At 43.1% G+C, this 21119-nt stretch overlaps 2 protein-coding genes across 3 annotated transcripts; one reads left to right on the top strand and one right to left on the bottom strand.

Moving 5' to 3' along the window:
- Positions 1 to 6610: 6610 nt before the first annotated feature.
- LOC126248922 (ferritin heavy chain) lies at positions 6611 to 18096 on the bottom strand. Of its 2 annotated transcripts, none has more exons than XM_049950419.1 (6): positions 17951 to 18096; positions 17770 to 17864; positions 17369 to 17478; positions 17126 to 17284; positions 7575 to 7733; positions 6611 to 6912 (listed from the first exon to the last, which is right to left on the bottom strand). In XM_049950419.1, exons 2-6 carry the CDS (start codon positions 17855 to 17857, stop codon positions 6748 to 6750), a joined length of 681 nt encoding a protein of 226 aa, XP_049806376.1. In that variant the 5' UTR covers positions 17858 to 17864; positions 17951 to 18096; the 3' UTR covers positions 6611 to 6747. The 2 variants fall into 2 exon arrangements, with proteins under 2 accessions (XP_049806376.1, XP_049806386.1); XM_049950429.1 differs by having other exon boundaries at positions 17973 to 18094.
- Positions 18097 to 18200: 104 nt separating this feature from the next.
- LOC126248915 (ferritin subunit) lies at positions 18201 to 20178 on the top strand. The gene is made up of 5 exons (XM_049950408.1): positions 18201 to 18463; positions 18704 to 18822; positions 18983 to 19141; positions 19239 to 19427; positions 19860 to 20178. Exons 1-5 carry the CDS (start codon positions 18379 to 18381, stop codon positions 20025 to 20027), a joined length of 720 nt encoding a protein of 239 aa, XP_049806365.1. The 5' UTR covers positions 18201 to 18378; the 3' UTR covers positions 20028 to 20178.
- Positions 20179 to 21119: the final 941 nt, after the last annotated feature.

The raw sequence follows: 21119 nt of genomic DNA, 5'->3' as shown, positions 1-21119 counted from the left end.
TGCTCGAGTTTCATCTGCCTCCTGCACTCAGTCTGCCCGTGGCGTCTGTTTTAAGTAGTTGACGTTTTGTCTGTGCGTCGGAAAATGTTGAGTGTACAGAAAGAACAGCGTGTTAACATCAAATTTTGTTTCAAACTAGGAAAATCTGCAAGTGAAACGTTTGTAATGTTACAACAAGTGTACGGCCATGATTGTTTATCGCGAACACAAGTGTTTGAGTGGTTTAAACGATTTAAAGGTGGCCGCGAAGACACCAGTGATGACACTCGCACTGGCAGACCATTGTCAGCAAAAACTGATGCAAACATTGAAAAAATCTGTAAACTTGTTCGACACTTTCCTTGTCAACTCCTGTTAACTCAGACACTGCTCTGATTGTTAAACGGCGATCTTGTCGAACAAGTTTACCGATTTTTTCAATGTTTGCGTCAGAGTTTGCTGACAATGGTCTGCCAGTGCGAGTGTCATCACTGGTGTCTTCGCGGCCATCTTTAAATCGTTTAAACCACTCAAACACTTGTGTTCGCGATAAACAATCATCGCCGTACACTTGTTGTAACATTACAAACGTTTCACTTGCAGATTTTCCAAGTTTGAAACAAAATTTGATGTTAACACGCTGTTCTTGCTGTACACTCAACATTTTCCGACGCACAGACAAAACGTCAACTAGTTAAAACAGACGCCACGGGCAGACTGAGTGCAGGAGGCAGATGAAACTCGAGCAGTAGGCCTGAAATATTACTTTGCAAACTTTCAATCGAATCTGCCATCACAACAAAGTCATCCGCATATGCGAGACTGCTTATTTTGTGTTCACATATCTTAATCTCACCCAGCCAGTCTATAGTTTTCAACATATGATCCATAAATAATATGAACAACAGTGGAGACAGGTTGCAGCCTTGTCTTACCCCTGAAACTACTCTGAACCATGAACTCAATTTACCGTCAACTCTAACTGCTGCCTGACTATCCATGTAAAGACCTTTAATTGCTTGCAAAAGTTTGCCTCCTATTCCATAATCTTGTAGAACAGACAATAACTTCCTCCTAGGAACCCGGTCATATGCCTTTTCTAGATCTATAAAGCATAGATACAATTCCCTGTTCCACTCATAACACTTTTCCATTATTTGCCGTAAGCTAAAGATCTGGTCCTGACAACCTCTAAGAGGCCTAAACCCACACTGATTTTCATCCAATTGGTCCTCAACTAATACTCGCACTTTCCTTTCAACAATACCTGAGAAGATTTTACCCACGACGCTGATTAAAGAGATACCTCTGTAGTTGTTACAATCTTTTCTGTTTCCATGTTTAAAGATTGGTGTGATTACTGCTTTTGTCCAGTCTGATGGAACCTGTCCCGACTCCCAGGCCATTTCAATTATCCTGTGTAGCCATTTAAGACCTGACATTCCACTGTATTTGATGAGTTCCGACTTAATTTCACCCACCCCAGCTGCTTTATTGCACTGCAATCTATTGACCATTTTCTCCACTTCCTCAAATGTGATCCTATTTCCATCATCATTCCTATCCCATTGTACCTCGAAATCTGAAACATTACTGATTGTATTTTCACCTACATTGAGTAACTCTTCAAAATATTCCCTCCATCTGGCCAAGGAATCCACAGGATTCACCAGCAGTTTTCCTGACCTGTCCAAAATACTTGTCATTTCCTTCTTACCTCCCTTTCGAAGACTGCTAATTACACTCCAGAATGGTTTTCCAGCAGCTTGACCCATAGTCTCCAACCCGTTTCCAAAGTCTTCCCACGATTTCTTCTTGGATGCTGCAATTATCTGTTTGGCTTTGTTTCTTTCTTCAACATAACTTTCTCTGTCTACCTGGGTACTGGTATGTAGCCATTTTTGATACGCCTTCTTTTTCCTTTTACCGGCTGCCTTGACTGTATCATTCCACCAAGCTGTTTGCTTCATCCTCCCTTTACACACTACTGTTCCAAGACATTCTTTAACCACTTCTAGTACTGTGTCCCTGTACCTTGTCCATTCCTTTTCCAATGACTGTAATTGACTACATTCAACTAACTGGTACCTTTCTGAGATCGCTGTTATGTACTTGTGCCTGATTTCCTTATCCTGAAGTTTCTCCACTCTTATCCTCCTACATATGGACCTGACCTCCTGCACTTTCGGCCTCACAATCCCAATTTCACTGCAGATTAAATAATGATCAGTGTCATCAAAGAATCCCCTGAATACACGTGTGTCCCTCACAGCCTTCCTGAATTCCTGATCTGTTATTATATAGTCAATGACAGATCTGGTTCCCCTGCCTTCCCAAGTATACCGGTGAATGTTCTTATGTTTAAAAAAGGAGTTTGTGATTACTAAGCCCATACTGGCACAGAAATCTAAGAGTTGTTTCCCGTTCCTGTTAGCCTCCATATCCTCTCCAAATTTACCCATAACCTTTTCATACCCTTCTGTTCGATTTCCAATCCTGGCGTTAAAATCACCCATGAGCAGAACACTGTCCTTGTCCTTTACTCTAACAACTACATCACTGAGTGCCTCATAAAAACTATCCATCTTATGTTGATCTGTCCCTTCACAATGCGAATATACTGACACAATCCTAATTTTCTTGCTAGACACTGTCAAATCTATCCACATCAGTCGTTCGTTTACATACCTTATTGCAACTACGCTAGGTTCCATTTCTTTCCTGATGTAAAGCCCTATGCTCCATTGTGCTATTCCTGCTTTGACTCCTGACAGGTAGACCTTGTATTCTCCCACTTCCTCTTCTTTCTCACCCCTTACCCGAATGTCACTAACAGCTAAAACGTCCAGCCCCATCTTACTTGCAGCCTCTGCCAGCTCTACCTTCTTCCCAGAGTAGCCCCCATTGATATTAATAGCTCCCCATCTCATTACCATTTGTTTGCCAAGTCATATCTTAGGAGTCCCTGGTTTGTCAGTTAGAGGTGGGACTCCGTCACCTCCAAAGGTCCGAGGCATTTTGCTCTGTTGCCAGCATCATATTTAAAGTACCAGGGAAGCAGGTTGCTAGCCTTACTTGCCCTGAGTCCCATTGGGTTTTACCCCTAACGGCTGAGGGGCTAACCGGTGGATTTGGTAGTCTTTGCTGTATGAGCACAAAGGTGACCACGACTCAGAATATTTCCGAGATGCCCAGCCTTATCCCAAAGTAACTGGTATCCCGACTGTCGGGACCACTTACTTGGCCACTCATACGTTGCCCGTGGTTCATGAACTAGGACATGACTACGGGAACCCACACCATGAACCACGAATCTTCAATCATCAAAAAATATTTATAGCTATTTCTTCTTAACCCTTTAATGAAACATGACCAAACATCACTTCTTAGGTCATCTTTTATCTGAAGCTTTTTCTTGTTCACTGCTTGAAGATTTGTAGTGTTGAAATAACCTCATTACTGTCTCAGCAGGTCTATATCTCTTGGTTATCTTTACATACGATGGATTTGCAGACGTTCTTGAAAGACTGTCACTGCTATCAATGAATTGTTGTCACAAGTTCCATGCTCATGTTCCTGAGGTAGAAGTGGCTGATCTGTTGTTCTGCATGGCACATATCAATGCTCTTGGTATCACCTAAAGCACTTTATATGTGAAAAGGCTATAAGCCACCCAAGGCAGTCATGGCAGATTTCACATTATGTGCATTCCGTAATAACAAATTTGATAATGGTATTTATTTATTTATTCATTCGCCACTGGCTCAAAATTATACTTCAGGAAGACAAAAAAAAATTGTGGTGCAGTTGCTAATTACAGGTTTTAGTTAGCAAATGCATAAGAATAAATACTACATTGAACAGTCATGTGGCATGTAACTGAGCAGAGTAAAACAACACAGTTTATGTCATTCTACCTTTTGTAACGCAAATGTAATATTTGGTAATAACCCCACCAACACAACAAGAAGCTAGAGAAAGAAATCTACATTTATAAGAATTTCAACTAACACAAAATCATGCAGGGAAATAATTAACACTACACAGTTTCAAATGTTTCTGAGCAGGAATATTCACTTCATTGTATTCACAGTTCTCACTCCGCCAAAAGCATGCAGACAAAATTAAGCGATTGGTAGGTGAAGTGTAGCTCTCACAAAGCATTCAAATAAACTATAACTTACCACTCAATCAATCCACACATTCAAAAAATGTATCATTAAATTGTTTTGGAATTTTGGGCCACTTTTCCATGTATTACATTGGTGCCAGCTACATGTCTATAGAAACATCTCCAGGTGCCTTCCCTTTCTTCGACCTGAAATGCCTTTACACGGTTTTTCGGTGTTTCTCCACCAAATTAGTTTATCATCTTATTACTCCTATTTTCAGTTTTTCCTCTTATCACATATTCTACTTTACTATAGATGTTTATGGACAGTTTTGTTTAGTTCAGCATATTGTACAATATTCTGCTCCAGCTCTGCTTCATGACAGTCAAGCATGCAGCTAGTTTACCCGGCTGGGATAAGCTGACTGCCAGGTGGCACTATTTCACAGTGCTCGAGCTTCGTTCCGTCTCATGCACAGAGTCATTTGCATTGATGTAATCATACTTAAATTGCTACTTACCGTAAAGAAGATGCCTTAATTTTCAAACAGGCACAAATAAAAGACATATACCCACAGCTTTCAGCCACAGCCTTCAACAGCAAAAGGGAAACAGAGAAACATACATGCAGTTCGAACACACAAACAAGCACACCTCACACATACGACCGCAAACTCCAGCAGCACAGGCTGTTGTTAAATAGAAAATATTGATATACAAAACTGCACTCTGCTTAAGAACAAACTGCTAAAGGGGTCATGATATGTAGAAGTGATTTCTCAACTACACAAATGTGGCTGAAATTTTGTTGTGAATGAATTACCATGAAAAACAAAACTGCATACCAGGCCAAACTTCAAGATCCAACACTGAAGGGCATTTTTCAGCAGCTCCAGGTCTGACATTTCATCACTTGCAATTCATAAAAATAAAATTTTGTTTTTTTAGGACAAATTTCTCCATAACATCCTGTTAATACTGTCTCCTCATTAGCTGGTATTGTGTGCACGAAGTGTTGACTGCCTACTTTTACTCTCAGACAATTAACTGCAAGTTAGCTTTCCACCCCAACAGCAGTAAGTGTTGAACAGTTTGTTCTACACTGTTTCTGTAATTTGAAACTCCTCTAATAGTCATCCTGTTCCATTTGATATATCAATGATACAAATATTTTGATTCATGTCACTGTACCCACACATTTGGCGGCACAGGAATCTACACTCAACATCTGCTGTGCAAAACAGCACATAGGATCAAATCAATGTCTAATCCAGATCATTTCCGTTTTAATTGCCATGCGAGAATGCACTTAGAGGAATCATGTAATAACAATCTGACAACTTCAATTTATACAATTGTTTCAGTCACACAGCTGAAGTAAGTCAAGGGAAATTACCCTAAGGCAAAAACAGCAGTTATTGCAACACGCTTGCTGGGAACCTGCAGCATGGTTTGTAAACTAGTTGCCTCATTTTTGTCCATGTATAAAATACCATTTAAAATAATTTAGATTTCCTGCTTAATTTTTATCTTTTATACTATCCTATACTTAAATACTCAATGTCTCAAAACCTGTGTTTTTTTAAGCTTTGTATCCCTTACTCTGCACCTTCAGAGTATTCAGGGTTGCAACAAGTTTCCCACATGATTCCCTGTTATTTCCCTAATTTCCAGGCAAGTTTTAGCATTTTTCCCTGACAAATTTAAATCTCAAAGGTAAGTTAAGACATAAGTAAAAAAAAAGGACTTTCGTATTTCTCACCCATACGAGTGAAAATCTTAGTACTATCGCCATGTTTTGTAATACCAGTTTCTAGATGGAGGAAACAAGCCAAATGGTATGGCCCACTAAAGCAAAACATTTGGTGACAAAAATCCGCATTTCCTTGGAGTCTCAAGACATTTAAGGAACCTTCACTGATTTCAGAACTAACCTCAGAAAAAAATAGGCCTGAAATGTACGAGGCAGGGAAGAGTTGTGTAAACCAGCACTATAACTGACCACCAGTAAAATGTTGGTTCTACTTGGCTCATTATTACCCACTGTGTTAGGTTTTATTTTACAGATATTGCGCGATTTTCTTTTCAAGAAATATGAGTACATAGCATACAAACCACCAGTGACTGCTACAGCTTTTTTATAATCAATACTGCCTAACATATAAATTACCTTCAAAGTGCCAAAATGTACTAAAGTAAATAGAATGTCTAAAAGTCACACTGTATGGTCTACTTCTGTTGAGACAGTCGCAATTTTTTTTTTCTTTTCAAATTTTGCGGACATTTGATATTCCCTGATTTCCCCGAATTTGTGGCAACCCTGGCATTATTACTTACACTTTAAATTGTTTAGGAGTGACCATTATCATTTGACTAGAGTTTAACACTTTCATTCACTGCCTGGATGAATGCAACTGAAATGTTTTACTCTTCTCAGCAAATCTTAATTTAACCAGCTAAGAACTAGTTTTGGAACATATGAACACTGTTTACAGTTTGTATAACTGAATTCAGTACACCTATGGTTCAATTAAAATTTATTATGTCCATAACTCACTTTACACTTACAATTTGACCAAATGCTAACTATGCTATACAGTACAATAGGAATATACAATTTTATGATAAACTCAAGTCCTGCAGATACTTCAAACCATTCACAGAGCTTTCTGCAAATATTCATCAAAGAGATAAAGGGACAGACTGCGCTCTGGCTGTTTGTCCTCTGCAAGTAATTTTATCAGATCGTTAGCATAGCCTGATAGATCCCTAATGCGCTCTGCAAGTTTATGGACAAATTCATTCTCCAGGTAGGAGCCAACCTGTAACAGGAAGAACATTCTATAAATATTAAGCATGACAATATTCTTGTAGAATGTTTTCTGCACTGGAGACCTGTTAAGTCCTGTCATCTTTTTCTGAGAAAAGATTTGATGAAAATTATAAAGAAACATTAATAAAGCTGCCAAATGAAACTTAGTACCAGCAACTGTATTTGTCACTGAATCACTAAGAAATGAGTAAAGAAAAGGGAGCCACTGCAACCTGTTTCCAACTTTGGAGTTTCACATGAAGCACAGAAGCATAAAGCATAAGATTTTATGCCATACACAAATTCACACTACTCTAAATGTTGCTCTATCAACTGTCTACAGCAGACTCACTGCCACATACAAGTATGGTTTGCACAGTAAGGATATAGTCAACTACAAGCACCCACCATGAAAACTATTTTTAATTTCCAGTTTGCCTACGTAAAGAAAGAGGCACTGTATGACCTTTCAATATAACCATATTGAATTACTAAGTAATAATTAAGATTAAGCAATGCCCTTACAATATTTTTGGCAACAATTTAGCACAACATTTTAGAAGTAAAATGCTGCAATGGAGCTGTACAGGTCAACCAGATGTAGTCCTATTTAATTATTAATTGTATTCTGAATTAAAAATACAGTCAACATATTTTAACCAAACTACTTACCTCAGCATCATGAGCAGCAAGACTAGGTTCACTGTGGTGTACAACATTCTTTGTGACTCTTCGGTGTATTTCATTTGCTTCATTTGCAAGTAGTTTCTGGCCATCCAAGGCAACTGCAAGGCTCTCCATTTCATTCAGATTCAGGTTGTCACTTGGGAACTAGAAATAATTCCAATTAATAGAAAACTGAGATTACGAGGGTGAGTCAAATGAAAACCTTAAATATTTTTTAAAATATTTATTGTGCAGAAATGGTAAAAAAGCTGTATCACTTTTCAACATAATCTCCCCACGCTCAATGCAAGTCCTCCCGTGCTTCCGAAGTTCATAAATTACTCTACAAACATTCTTTTTGTAGTCTGCACAACCACTCATGCAACGCGTGGCATACCTCTTCATCAGAACGGAACTTCTTTTCTCCCATTGTGTCTTTGCATGGTCCAAACATACGGAAATCACTTGGGGCAAGGTTTGGTGAGTATGGTGGATGAGGAAGACATTCAAAATGCAGGTCTGTGATTGGTGTAACTGTTGTACGGGCAGTGTGGGGCCTTGCATTGTCATGTTGCGTAATGACACCTGCTGACAGCAATCTACGTCGCTTTGATTTTATTGCAGGCTTCAGATTTTTTTAGATCTGTGTATGATGCACTGGTGACAGTGGTCCCGCTAGGCATGTAATGCTCCAAAATGACACCTTTTTCGTCCCAAAAGAGAGTCAGCACAACCTTCCCCACTGATGGTTCTGTTTGAAAATTCTTTGGTTTGGTGATGAAGAATGGCACCATTCCTTGCTCGTTATCTTCATTTCCTGTTGGTGGAAGTGAACCCAGGTTTCGTCCCCAGTAACGATTCTTGCAAGGAAGCCATCACCTTCTCATTCAAAGTGCCAAAGAAGTTCTTCACAAGCATCAACACGTCGTTCTCTCATTTCAGAGTCAGCTGCCGTGGCACCCATCTTTTAGACACATTCTGAAACTGGAGCACATAATGCACAATGTGGAGTTTTTTTTGGATTGGGTTTAAGGGCGCTCAACTACTGAGGTCATTAGCGCCCAGTCACTGTTGGTACAGCACAAGGGATCTAGTAAAACTCAAGGGGGACACCAGAAAGACCTGACAAAGATGCAGGTAAAATAAGTAAAAAGGTTAGATGTCTTTGGACAAGCCAGTCAAAGTTATAAAACACAGAACACGAGCAGCTGCTCGAGCGTCATCAGCTAAAATATCCGGTAAGGTAGACGGCAGGGACAGGACAACACGAAATTGACTAAAACGGGGACACGACAATAAAACATGGCGCACTGTTAAGGCCTGTCCACAAGGGCACTGCGGGGCTGGGTCACCGGAGAGCAGGTAGCGATGGCTAAACCGGCAATGCCCAATTCTCAACCTGGTCAGAAGGACCTCCTCGCGCCGAGATGGTCGGGAGGATGTTGTCCAAGGAGTCGGGAGCGGTTTTAGTGCCCGGAGCTTGTTTCCTTGGAGGGATGACCAAGCATCCCACCACAACGACACAAGCCTCTGACATACATCCCCCCGAACGTCCGATGACGGGACACAATGGGAGGCTGGCCGAGGCAGGAGGACTGCAGCCTTGGCTGCAGCATCCGCAGCCTCATTCCCAGGCACCCCTACATGTCCGGGAACCCACAGAAAGCTGACAGAACCACCATTATCAGCGAAAGAATGGAGGGACTGCTGTATCCGTTGAATCAAGGGATGGACCGGATAGGGAGCTCCAAGGCTCTGAAGAGCACTGAGTGAGTCAGAGCAGAGTACATACGATGAATGGTGGTGGCGGCGGGCATACTGAACGGCCTGATGGAGAGCAAAAAGCTCGGCCGTAAAACTGGAACATTGGTCGAGGAGCCGGTATTTGAAGGTGGCGGCCCCGACGACAAAGGCACAGCCGACACCATCGTCAGTTTTGGAGCCATCGGTGTAAATAAAGGTGTGTCCGGCAAGTCGAGCACGAAGTTCGACAAACCGTGAGCAATACACTGCAGCCGGAGTACCCTCCTTCGGGAGTGAGCTGAGGTCGAGATAAATATGAACCGGAGCCTGGAGCCAAGGTGGTGTCGGGCTCTCACCCTCTCTGAAGGTGGTAGGGAGGGCAAAATCCAATTGTCGAAGCAAGCGACGGAAGCGGACTCCGGGGGGCAGCAGGGCAGACACATACAACCCGTACTGACGATCGAGAGAATCGGCGAAGAAGGACTGGTAAGAGGGGTGGTCAGGCATAGACAACAGCCGGCAGGCATACCGACACAGCAGTACGTCGCGCCGGTAGGTCAATGGTAACTCTGCAGCTTCAGCATAAAGACTCTCGACAGGACTAGTGTAGAAGGCTCCGGTCGCAAGACGTAACCCCCGATGGTGGATGGAGTTGAGCCGGCGTAGGAGGGATGGCCGAGCGGACGAGTAGACGAAGCTCCCATAATCCAGCTTCGATCGGACTATGGACCGATACAAGCGAAGCAGGACAGTGCGATCCGCTCCCCAAGATGAACCACTAAGAACGCTGAGGACATTAAGGGAACGTGTACAACGGGCCGCCAAATAAGTGACATGTGGAGACCAACACAGTTTCCTGTCCAACGTGAGCCCTAGAAACTTAGTTGTGTCCACGAATGGGAGAACTACGGGACCGAGATGTAAGGATGGCGGAAGGAACGCTTTATATCGCCAAAAGTTAATACAAACCGTCTTCTCTTCAGAGAACCGGAAGCCATTTGCCACGCTCCATGAGTATAGGCTGTCTAGACAGTCTGTCTGAAGGCAGCGCTCCAGGAGGCATGTTCTCTGGGCACTGCAGTAGATCGCGAAGTCATCGACAAAGAGAGAGCCTGAGACATTAGGTGGAATGCAATCCATAATTGGATTGATCGCGATGGCAAAAAGGGCTACGCTCAAGACGGAGCCCTGAGGCACTCCGTTCTCCTGGAGGAAGACGTCGGACAATACGGAACCCACACGTACCCTAAACGTGCGATCCGTTAAAAAGGAATCAATAAAAAGGGGCAGGCGACCGCGTAGGCCCCACCTGTGCATAGTGCGGAGGATACCTCCCCTCCAACAGGTATCATAAGCCTTTTCCAAGTCGAAGAACACGGCTACCGTTTGGCGCCTTCGCAAAAAGTTGTTCATGATGAATGTCGACAAGGTCACAAGGTGGTCAACAGCGGAGCGGCGGCGACGAAAGCCGCATTGGACATTAGTAAGTAGTCGTCGAGATTCAAGAATCCAGACTAACCGAGCATTAACCATGCGCTCCATCACCTTACAGACACTGCTTGTAAGAGAAATGGGGCAGTAACTAGAAGGAAGGTGTCTATCCTTCCTGGGTTTGGGTATAGGAACAACAACGGCGTCACGCCAACGCATGGGGACTTTACCTTCGGTCCAGACGCGATTGTAGGTACGAAGAAGGAAGCTTTTGCCCGCCGGAGAAAGGTGTGCCAGCATCTGAACGTGAATGGCATCTGGCCCCGGAGCAGAGGACCGGGACAGTGCAAGCGCACGTTCGAGTTCCCGCATAGTAAAGGGGGCATTATAAGTTTCCAGATTCAGCGAGTGGAAGGAAGGTCGCCGAGCCTCTTCTGCCTCTTTCCTGGGAAGGAAGGCAGGATGGTAATGGGCGGAGCTTGAAACCTCCGCGAAAAAGCGGCCAAAGGCGTTGGAGACAGCCACAGGATCAACAAGGACCTCATTACCTAAGGTCAGGCCAGGTACCGAGGAGTGGGCCTTAATGCCCGACAGCCGGCGCAGGCTACCCCAAACGACGGAAGAGGGAGTAAAACTGTTAAAGGAGCTGGTGAAAGAGGCCCAACAAGCTTTTTTGCTGTCTTTAATGACCCGACGGCATTGCGCTCGGAGTCGTTTGTATTCAATACAATTCGCCAACGTAGGATGGCGGCGAAAGATGCGTAAAGCACGTCGTCGAGCGCGGACAGCGTCCCTACAAGCCTCGTTCCACCAGGGGACGGAAACGCGACGTGAAGAAGAAGTTGTACGAGGAATGGAACGTTCGGCAGCATTGATGATAACGGCCGTGAGGTATTCGACCCGACTGTCACAACTAGGAAAATCGTGGTCCGGAAAGGTCGCCAGGGAGGAGTAAGGTCCCCAGTCAGCTTTCAGTATGTTCCAGCTCGAAGGATGTGGGGATGGGGTGTGGTGCAGGAGACGAACGACACAGGGGAAGTGGTCGCTCGAATAGGTGTCAGAAAGGACATACCACTCGAACCGACGGGCAAGAGTGGTAGAACAGATCGAGAGGTCCAAGTGGGAGTAGGTACGAGTAGAGTCCGAGAGGAAAGTCGGGGCGCCGGTATTGAGGCAGACAAGATTGAGATGGTTGAAGACATCCGCCAAGAGTGAGCCTCTTTGACAGGATGCAGGAGAGCCCCAAAGGGGATGATGGGCATTGAAGTCGCCAAACAATAAGAACGGCGGGGGGAGCTGAACGATCAGGTGCATCATGTCAGCCCGACTAACGACAGATGACGGTGGAGTGTAGATGGTACAAACTGAGAAAGTAAAAGCAGAAAGAGTAATGCGGACAGCTATTGCTTGGAGTGGGGTGGTCAATGGGATAGGATGGTAATAGACATCGTCCCGAACGAGCAACATGACCCCACCATGAGCTGGGATACCGTCCACAGGGGTGAGGTCATACCGCTCCGAGGTATAGTGGGTAAAGGCAATACGGTCAGTCGGACGCAACTTGGTTTCCTGGAGACCAAGGACGAGCGGACAGTGCAGGCGGAGGAGCAGTTGTAATTCCTCCCGATTAGATCGAATACCTCTTATGTTCCAGTGTAACAAGGCCATCGCTAGTCAAAAAAGAGGGGGAACGAGACGGGGGAAGAGCTGGTCACCTCGACGGCCGCGGAGGGCCAGGTTTCGAGGGAACAACGCTACAACCGGCGGGAGGCGGATCCTGTTCCATCGAGTCGTCGCCAGCTGCGGCCGCTGTCCCTGCTTGTGTAGTTTGGGCAGCATCATTTGCCGGCGAGGGGCCAGCGGAGTGCCTGGCAGCAGAGCGTCCCGGCGAAACTGAGGACGGCCGGGAGCGGCGACTTACGGATGGAGCGTCAGACGAAACGCGCCGGGGTGGAGAGGGGGATAGAGATTTCTTCTTGGAGGCCTTCTTGGAAGGCCGAGGAGGCACAGGGATGGTGGGCTGGACCCGAAGAAGGTCCTCACGCGCGGGGTCCGTTTTGGAACGCCGGACCTCAGAAGCTGGGGTCCGGGACGTTTCCCCGATGGACGCCTGAGAAGAGGAACGCTTCTCAGGTGGCGTGGGGGGAGGGGGAGGGGGAGGGGGAGGGGGAGGAGGAGGAGGAGGAGGAGGAGGAGGAAGGGTGGCCCCTGGGGCAGAGGGGGTGGGGGCCACGGGGGAGGAGGATTTGGAAGGGAGGGATTTGGGAGGCGGAGGCGGAGCCCCCTGATGGGCGGAGGAGGCATAGGGGGGACAGGATAGGGGTGAGGATACCGCGGAAGGAGTGGACACAACTGAGGCAAAAGAAGTAGTCAATGGCACGGGATGGAGACGGTCATACTTCTTCTTGGCCTCAGTATAGGAGAGCCGATCCAAAGTTTTGATTTCTTGTATCTTCTTCTCCTTCTGATAGGCAGGGCAGTCTGAGGATCTAGGCGAGTGGACGCCAGGACAATTAATGCACCGAGGTGGTGGGGTGCATGTATGTTCCTCACGAAGAGGGCGGCCACAATCGCCACAAAGGGGCTCAGCCTCACACCGTGACGACATGTGCCCAAAACGCAAACACCTAAAACATCGCATAGGAGGCGGGACGTAGGGTCGCACGTCACACCGGTAGCACATCACCTTTACCTTCTCCGGGAGAACGTCCCCCTCGAAGGCGAGGATAAAGGCCCCAGTGTCAATGCGACGGTCTTTGGGGCCGCGCTGGACTCGCCGGACGAAATGCACGCCTCGGCGCTCCAGGTTGGCCCTGAGCTCCTCATCAGATTGTAGCAGGAGGTCACGATGAAAAATCACCCCCTGCGTCCTATTTAGTGCCAGATGTGGGACGATGGATACTGGGATGTCCCCTAGGCGGTCGCACGCCTGGAGCGCCGCCGACTGTGTGGCGGAGGTGGTCTTGATAAGAACGGACCCTGAACGCATCTTGCTGAGAGCCTCGATTTCCCCAAAGACGTCCTCAATGTGCTGAACAAAGAACATCGGCTTGGAGGTGGCGAATGTCCCCCCATCGGCTCGAGAACAGACCAAATAGCGGGGGGAAGTACTTCGCCCCAAGCCGGCGGGCCTGTCCCTCCTCCCATGGAGTGGCCAAGGGGGAAAGGGCAGGAGAACCAGGACTTGAAACGGTACCTTTTCTTTTGAAAGACTTGGCCGCAGAGCGACCGGATACATGTTGACGTTTCATCTGCGAAACGTCCGCCCCGATACCACCCACTCCGACCAGGGGCTCTCCCCACGGGCGCCACCCAGCCGCAGCAAGGGCCACCTGGCAGGATGACCATTGCCGGGAGTCCTGATGCCCCAAGGAGACGGGCATCTACTCCTTGGCCGACGTGGGGAGGGTGCAGCTCAGGTATCGGCAGTACGATCCCTGTGTTGTCAGGGGGCTACAACCTAGAGGGTACATGACGACCCCACCACAACGGGCTGGCTACCGTGCTGGATTTCTGGTGCCATAGAAAGTCCATCATGATCACTGGTGCAGATGAAGATGCACTATGGGCGTAACTTGGACAACCCATCAGGCGTTTAGGCCCAATTGGAGGAATAGTGGGTATGGTTACAACGCCGGTGCAATACTGAGTGCCAAGGTCTTAGAGCACTTAGGAACAATGGTACACCACGTAAGGTGTCCTTCCCCAAAAGGCTCGTACTTCAGAAGAATTTTGAAAAATGTAGGTCAAACCCCAAGGGGGACCATCACATGAAAGGCCGAAACGGTTGAAACTCCTTTTAGTCGCCTCTTACGACAGGCAGGAATACCTCGGGCCTATTCTTACCCCGGACCCGCAGGGGGGACAATGTGGAGTGCTGACCCACGATTAGTGTAAACATGGATCACTGTAATGAACCTTCATTTGTCGATGAGTTTCAATAGGTTTGACACTTTCTCTACGCAAAAACCGAATAACAGAATGTTGTTCTTCCCTGGTGCAAGTTGAAAGTGGGGTGGCCATCTTTACACTGATACTGCAACAGTATGTGTGTGCATCTGCGCTATGCTGTTACCTACAGGCCATTCTGCACAATTTGTAGCACACTTACCAACTTACGGGATAACAGTGTGAAATTTTGATTTATCACAAATTGAAGGTTTTCATGTGACTCACCCTTATACTAATTGGCAAATAAATTAAGAAAAAATGTGTGTGTTTTAATCATGCAACAAGTTTCGAAACTAATACCCACTAGAGGACTGGCTGTCTAGTTTCTTGAGTGGGTACGGAGGTAATGGCAAGTTGAAAGCACTATTAAGAACTTCTGAATAACATGACTGCCACTGTCAAGTGCAGAAACTCTTTACATTAAGTTTCTTGCAGTTTTTATCACCATTTATGGTGAGAATCTACCACCAATTATGCATCTGTATCATTGAACCGAGTCCTTTCAATTCAAATTTATTAATGAACTGAAGCACCCTTCTACAGTTTATCCTAATTTTTATGAAGTTTAGCAGTGGATCATTTAGAGAGTTTTAGGAATGTTTTTCAATTTTCCACAAATCCTGAAACATGTACCTACACAAGATCCATTTCTATATGGATAGAAACATTTACTTAAATTTGTGTAACTGAAAAATATTTGCTAAATACCTTTGTAAAGAGTTTATACAAACAGGCAGTAAAATTTTACTTTTATCAGTGGTAGTGTAGTGCACTGATGTTGGCGATAACCAGCCATGAAGTAAATAATTAGTGCTGTTCCTACTCTAGGATTGACGGGTTCTTGTATATACACCTTTGTCCACTCAGTACATTTAATTACCCTTGTAAAAACTGAGTTAATAAGAACATTGCAGATGCCAGCATCAATGGTTGTTGCCACCATCAGCACACTATGCCCCTACTGCAAAATTTAACCGAACATGTAACAGTAAAGCCAGCTTTTGTAATGTCAGTCAAGAATTAGAGCTGACATCACATGCACTGTAGGGGCCAGTCAGTAACTAAATTCATAACCACCAGAGCAATTTGTTTTCCATGGTATCCCGGACATTAATTCAGTAGGAAGTACGAGCCTTTAATTTCTGACTTATACAATAAATGCCACTGACATTACACATTTAACAGCTCCATGGGCACATTTGTGTTACTTAACTACCAGCTGTTTACTTTCATTTTGTTATTGGCATGTCCATGTTAAGTGATGTCGATTGTGTAGTCAATGCTAATTTGTGAGGGTTCATTTGCTTATCCAAGTATTTTCCTTTACTCATTTCACACAATAGCCTTTGCTAAATGGAAAATGGTAAGCGGAACACATACAGCATTTAGGCATTATTTGAAATGCTAAGTTAATGTATTTAAACTTAAGCTTAAGTATATGGATACTTTTTGAAGTAGTTGGAACACAGAATGGATTGTCAAATTCCATCTTTTAAAAACATTAAAGCTACCTGAAATTGCTGTTGCTATAACCGAGTTTGAACCAAGTCAATTATGTAGACAATTTGTCATCTACTAATAGCTAGTAGATTGTCCTTGCTGGTTCTGCTCTATGTTAGCTAGCTAATAGTTTTTAACTTTTAATCCTCAAGATACTCTTGGATATGCCATTTATGGTAACTCAAGGTAATGCTTCTACTCGTGCAGACATGCCTAGTGGTTTTTTTTATGTAAACCTTTGTGTCCAGAGAATCCTGTAAAAAAGACTTAAGGAACATAAGTTTTGTGAGCATTTCAATGAAGTTCCAATTGGTTGGAGATATGACTATTATAGTATTTAATGTTTACATGGCCATAACTACATTAAAACTACACACCTATCTCGCAAAAGGCCGAAATGTGACATAGCTTTGCCGCATCCTCAGCCTTCACCTTTGAACACTGAAGAGAAGATACATTGTTTAGTTCCCATACTTGATTTTAGTCCCCTTCACCGGAGTAGTGTCCAACTGAAAGATTTACACCAGACCCCTACGTGACATGTAACAAAATTTACTCCTAGAGACAACAAATTTGCTTCCACTTTTAAGGATCCTAGGAAACTTATGCATCCAAAATATTCCCTCACTATGGAGCAGTAATCATTATGAACCATGTTAACATGTAGCCAATACAAGCATGTACACAGTATTTTCAACTTTCACTGTGTTACAAATTCGAATTCATATAACTACAGTACAGCGTAGTATGTTAAGTATAGTTATTGAACATTTTGTAACGCTTATGTGACAGTCGGGATGAAAGGAAACTGACTAGTTTCCTAAATATTACAAAACATGCATATGGGTCAAATTATGACTGGTGGCGAAGAAGGATCACCATTTAAATAAAGATTCCCCTATGTAAACAAAGAGATATTACATTTAACTTACATCAAGTTTCCGTGGTATCGGGTCGAATTTCACTGCGCCACCTCTCTTGGTAATATATTTTATCAAATCAATAGATTGTTCCCACATTTCATCAGACAACTTGCGGTACAAGTTTTCAAAACCATGTCTGTTTTTCTCGAAATTCTTGAAGTACGAAGACTGCAAAAAATAATTTGTTAGACGAAGAATTTGTTAGACGCATTGCCTTATTTTTAAAGACAGATTATACACAAAAACACTCACCAGCAAAAGATATTGGTAACTGTGATTGAAATGTATGTTCATGTAGCGTGAAAGTTCTGACTCAATTGCAGGAAACTCTCCATATTTTGCTGTGCAGGTGGTGAAGTCGTCTTGGAAATGAAAGAAACAGTGTTAAATTACGAATAAGTAATGTAGACTTATAGAAATGGAAACTACCATCTGTAATTGATGTTTATAATTCATAGTACACTATCACAGTACAAAATATTAACAATTCAATGTTTACCGTCGCGTGTCACTACTATAAACACCCAAACAATTCGTTAAAATTCTCTAAACCACAAATGATTCACTGAATAAAGTGCATACCAATGCGTTTGGTAAGAACGATACACAAGTGCAGAGTGAGAATTATTCATTTGTAATAAATATCCTCTTACCTCTTCCGCTACAGATCTTACTATCATAACAGAACTGCGAAGCAAATGCAGCTGAAAGAAGGCAGATGAACACGCCAAATACCTTCATGATGAACCTAAAATATGAATATTACCAAAATCACAGACAACGTGTTAGCTTTAAATAATACTGCAAGTATCATATAACTGAACAACACTTTACCAACAATAAGTAGGCCTTCAACCTGATTTATTGTCCCGTTCACCACGAAATTACACTTTACTTGGTTACAACTTGCGTTCTTTCCACTAACTACAGATCTCCCAACTCGCTCGTCTTCATTTAACCAATGCTGGCGTAGCAACACTTGATATTCAACCAATGCGCAGTAGACACTCTGCGCATTGCGCAGTACAGCAGATAACGACTGCCCTCTGTTTTCCCCCACCACAGTTATTATCGTGCAATGGAGCTTGTGCGCTGTGGTCGAATGTGACTATAACTAAAGAACATTTTAGGTAGTGTGCGTAGTCGCCTTCTATGCCAGTGTGTGTAAAGGTAGACTAGCGAGCTCAACGAAAAATCCAGCGTGTGAATTAGCTTGGAGTTCATTTCGTCTTATAATTGTGAAACTATCAAATATTTTGGCAATGGCGAGTGGTATGAAAGTGGTCAGTGTTGGTGTGGCACTGCTCTGTTTTTTCGGTTTCGTCACTTCGCAATCCCCGTTGTCATGTGAGTATAACATACAAGAACGTGACTCGAAGTGCTCTTTAACAAGTGTATTTCGTGTTTTGCGACTGTGTCTTTTTGTTGAATTTATATAGTTACACAATATTAATCATTACTGAGAAATTTTGTCAGTGTTGTCGAATGTAAAGCCCGTGAAATGCCCTTACTCCTGTGTTAGTCCATAATTTTCTTGTAGGTCTAGTTAATGTTAGGTATGGGTTTACGAAAAAGTTCGGTTTGCAGGCTCTGCTGTATTCAGTGATGGGTCAACGCAGTGGGTTGACATGGTTGAACCCTGTGTGTTCATGGTGAAAGAACAAATACAAAGGGAAGTCAATGCGTCCATGGCGTACGTAGCAATGGTGAGTTGAAGTATCATGAATGGATATATAAAACATTATGGGATGCACTGCTCGTATCGGACTGTTGTTTCATATTCAGCAGCCATGTAATAAATGTCCATGTTTATAAGATATCTCTTCTGTAACCGAAAAGAGTAATGGTTTTTCATTTTATTTTCAGGGTGCATATTTTTCAAGAGATACCGTCAACAGGCCAGGATTTGCCAAGATGTTTTTCGATAGCGCAAAAGAGGAACGTGATCATGCCATCAAGCTGATAGATTATTTGTTAATGCGTGGTGAAACGCTGGAGGACATAAAGAGTCTTATAGTAGTATCTGTAAGTACATAAACTATTTTGTGCTATATCTCAAGTTTTTGAGAGATTTTGTACGGAATTTTTTTTGTAAGTTTACTATACAAGAAAAAATTTACAGCCACCAAAAAAGCTGGAGTGGAGGGATGGTGTTAAAGCCTTGAAGGACGCACTTGAACTTGAGGGAAATGTAACTGTTGCCATAACATCAGTGATTAAGGAATGCGAGTCCCCCAAGACCAAGGGTCAGAAACCTGGTATTGGCAATAAGCCAGGTCGAAAAGCAAAAGAGTCATTCAACGATTATCATGTATGTATTGTTTACTTAAACTACCTACTTCATGAACAGAAATTGTGGGTTAAGAGCTATTGTAGAATATTTTGGCAGTCACATATTGTGTAAGCAAATAATTAACAAAAGTGTGCATAGTACATTTATTTTCAAATTCATGAACGTTTGGAATTGCCAGTCTTGACTTAATTCTTTCGGAAATATTAAGCAGTGTACATGAAATATTTCTTTAATTTATGTGGAAGATAAAAACCATTATGTTCTCCATGTATTCTGAACATACCTCCAGCATTTTTTAAGTTGATTTATGCATTTAACAATTTATTCTGATTCCTAGAGCTGTAAATGTACATATTTACAATGTTTCCTACCATGTGATTGTTCATTCCCAAGTTACACACAAATCGTAAGACATTGCATATTATAGCATGCTCTTTGGTTCTTTTCCAGCTGGTGGATTACCTCACTGGGGTTTATCTTGAAGAGCAGTATCACAGTCAGCGTGACCTTGCTGGAAAATTGTACACACTTGGAAAAATGATAGAAAATCATGGCCCTCTTGGAGAATTCTTGTTTGATAAGAAATTATTGAGTGGGGAGGTGCCTGCTTTTGGTTAAGTTGCTGCAATTAAGAACAAATTTTTATACCTGCAGATGTGAACAGTTTTGTTGTCACCTTATTGTAAAGTTACTGATAATGTTTTAGCCACATCTGAGTCATAGTAGTAATGTAAATAACATTAAATACAATAAAGTTTTCTTAAAATTGCGCTGTGTGTGTATATATAATCACACCTATAATGCAGATCTATTTTCAAAGCTGTATTATTTGTCTTTTGGGTAAAATTACATTTTGGAACACCCCCCCCCCCCCCCCATGAATTTTCAGTAAGATGCAGGTGTGAAATAGCGAAGTGCCATTACTTGTTACTCAGTTGAGGTAATTTCAAATTTCATTGTTTTATCTGTAACAAAAAAAATGCAACTCAATGACCTGTTATAGTGGTATTAGAACTGAATTTAATCGGTGCCAACACCATTGTGCAAAATAATACAAGAGCTCTAATATGTTAATTTTCAACAATCCAAAAAATGTGTGAAATACAATGAATCCACTCCAGCAGCAAAAACTATAAAATTGTGTTGTCAATTACAAAGTTGAATTCTTAATGTTGTCTAGACCCTATCACATGATTGTACTAACAAAGGAACTGCACCCACTTCTCATAGGTTTCATCATAATTTTTGGTATACATAGGGTTTGGTCAGAAATGAAACTGAAAGCAGATGCTCAGGTGTCCAGGCATTTAGGAACAGAGCAATTTTTACACAGGTTGAGTGATAAATTGGCCATTTATGTTAGTATGGTTTCCAGGAAGTGGTTGGTGCAGTGGAGTGGGCACAGAGTGGTAATGCGAAGGTTGAGTGATTGAATTTCTATGTTGAAACTTAATTTTCAATTTCTTACTTCAACCAGGCCTACAAATAAGCTGAAATAAAGCTCCGTGTACGGTATTTACACTTCTGTAGGAGACTAGTAGGAAAGGCATAGGAAAATTTGGGTTTGCAAATTTCGAGGATGGGAATGTAGAGGGCACGTAAGAATTTCATACATAAAATTACTTTCATTATTTTACAGATGTTTTACATGTGTTAGGGTGGTATTCATCATAAAAACAGCAGAAGCAGTTGTTTTCTTGCCATCTTGCA

The sequence above is a fragment of the Schistocerca nitens genome, chromosome 1, assembly GCF_023898315.1.
Source record: "Schistocerca nitens isolate TAMUIC-IGC-003100 chromosome 1, iqSchNite1.1, whole genome shotgun sequence".
Taxonomy (NCBI): domain Eukaryota; kingdom Metazoa; phylum Arthropoda; class Insecta; order Orthoptera; family Acrididae; genus Schistocerca; species Schistocerca nitens.
Note: the sequence above shows the minus strand (reverse complement) of the source record. Positions and strands in the feature narration are given on the sequence as shown.

What these genes read in the sequence shown, in the direction of transcription:
- LOC126248922 (XM_049950419.1), bottom strand. Translation starts at nt 17,857, where the DNA reads ATGAAGGTATTTGGCGTGTTCATCTGCCTTCTTTCAGCTGCATTTGCT. An exon ending in GTTACCAATATCTTTTGCTG is followed by an intron (nt 17,285 to 17,368) that starts GTGAGTGTTTTT and finishes TATTTTTTGCAG; the next exon opens with TCTTCGTACTTCAAGAATTT. An exon ending in TTGCTGCTCATGATGCTGAG is followed by an intron (nt 6,913 to 7,574) that starts GTAAGTAGTTTG and finishes TTCCTGTTACAG; the next exon opens with GTTGGCTCCTACCTGGAGAA.
- LOC126248915 (XM_049950408.1), top strand. Translation starts at nt 18,379, where the DNA reads ATGGCGAGTGGTATGAAAGTGGTCAGTGTTGGTGTGGCACTGCTCTGT. An exon ending in CCATGGCGTACGTAGCAATG is followed by an intron (nt 18,823 to 18,982) that starts GTGAGTTGAAGT and finishes TTTTATTTTCAG; the next exon opens with GGTGCATATTTTTCAAGAGA. An exon ending in AGTCATTCAACGATTATCAT is followed by an intron (nt 19,428 to 19,859) that starts GTATGTATTGTT and finishes GTTCTTTTCCAG; the next exon opens with CTGGTGGATTACCTCACTGG.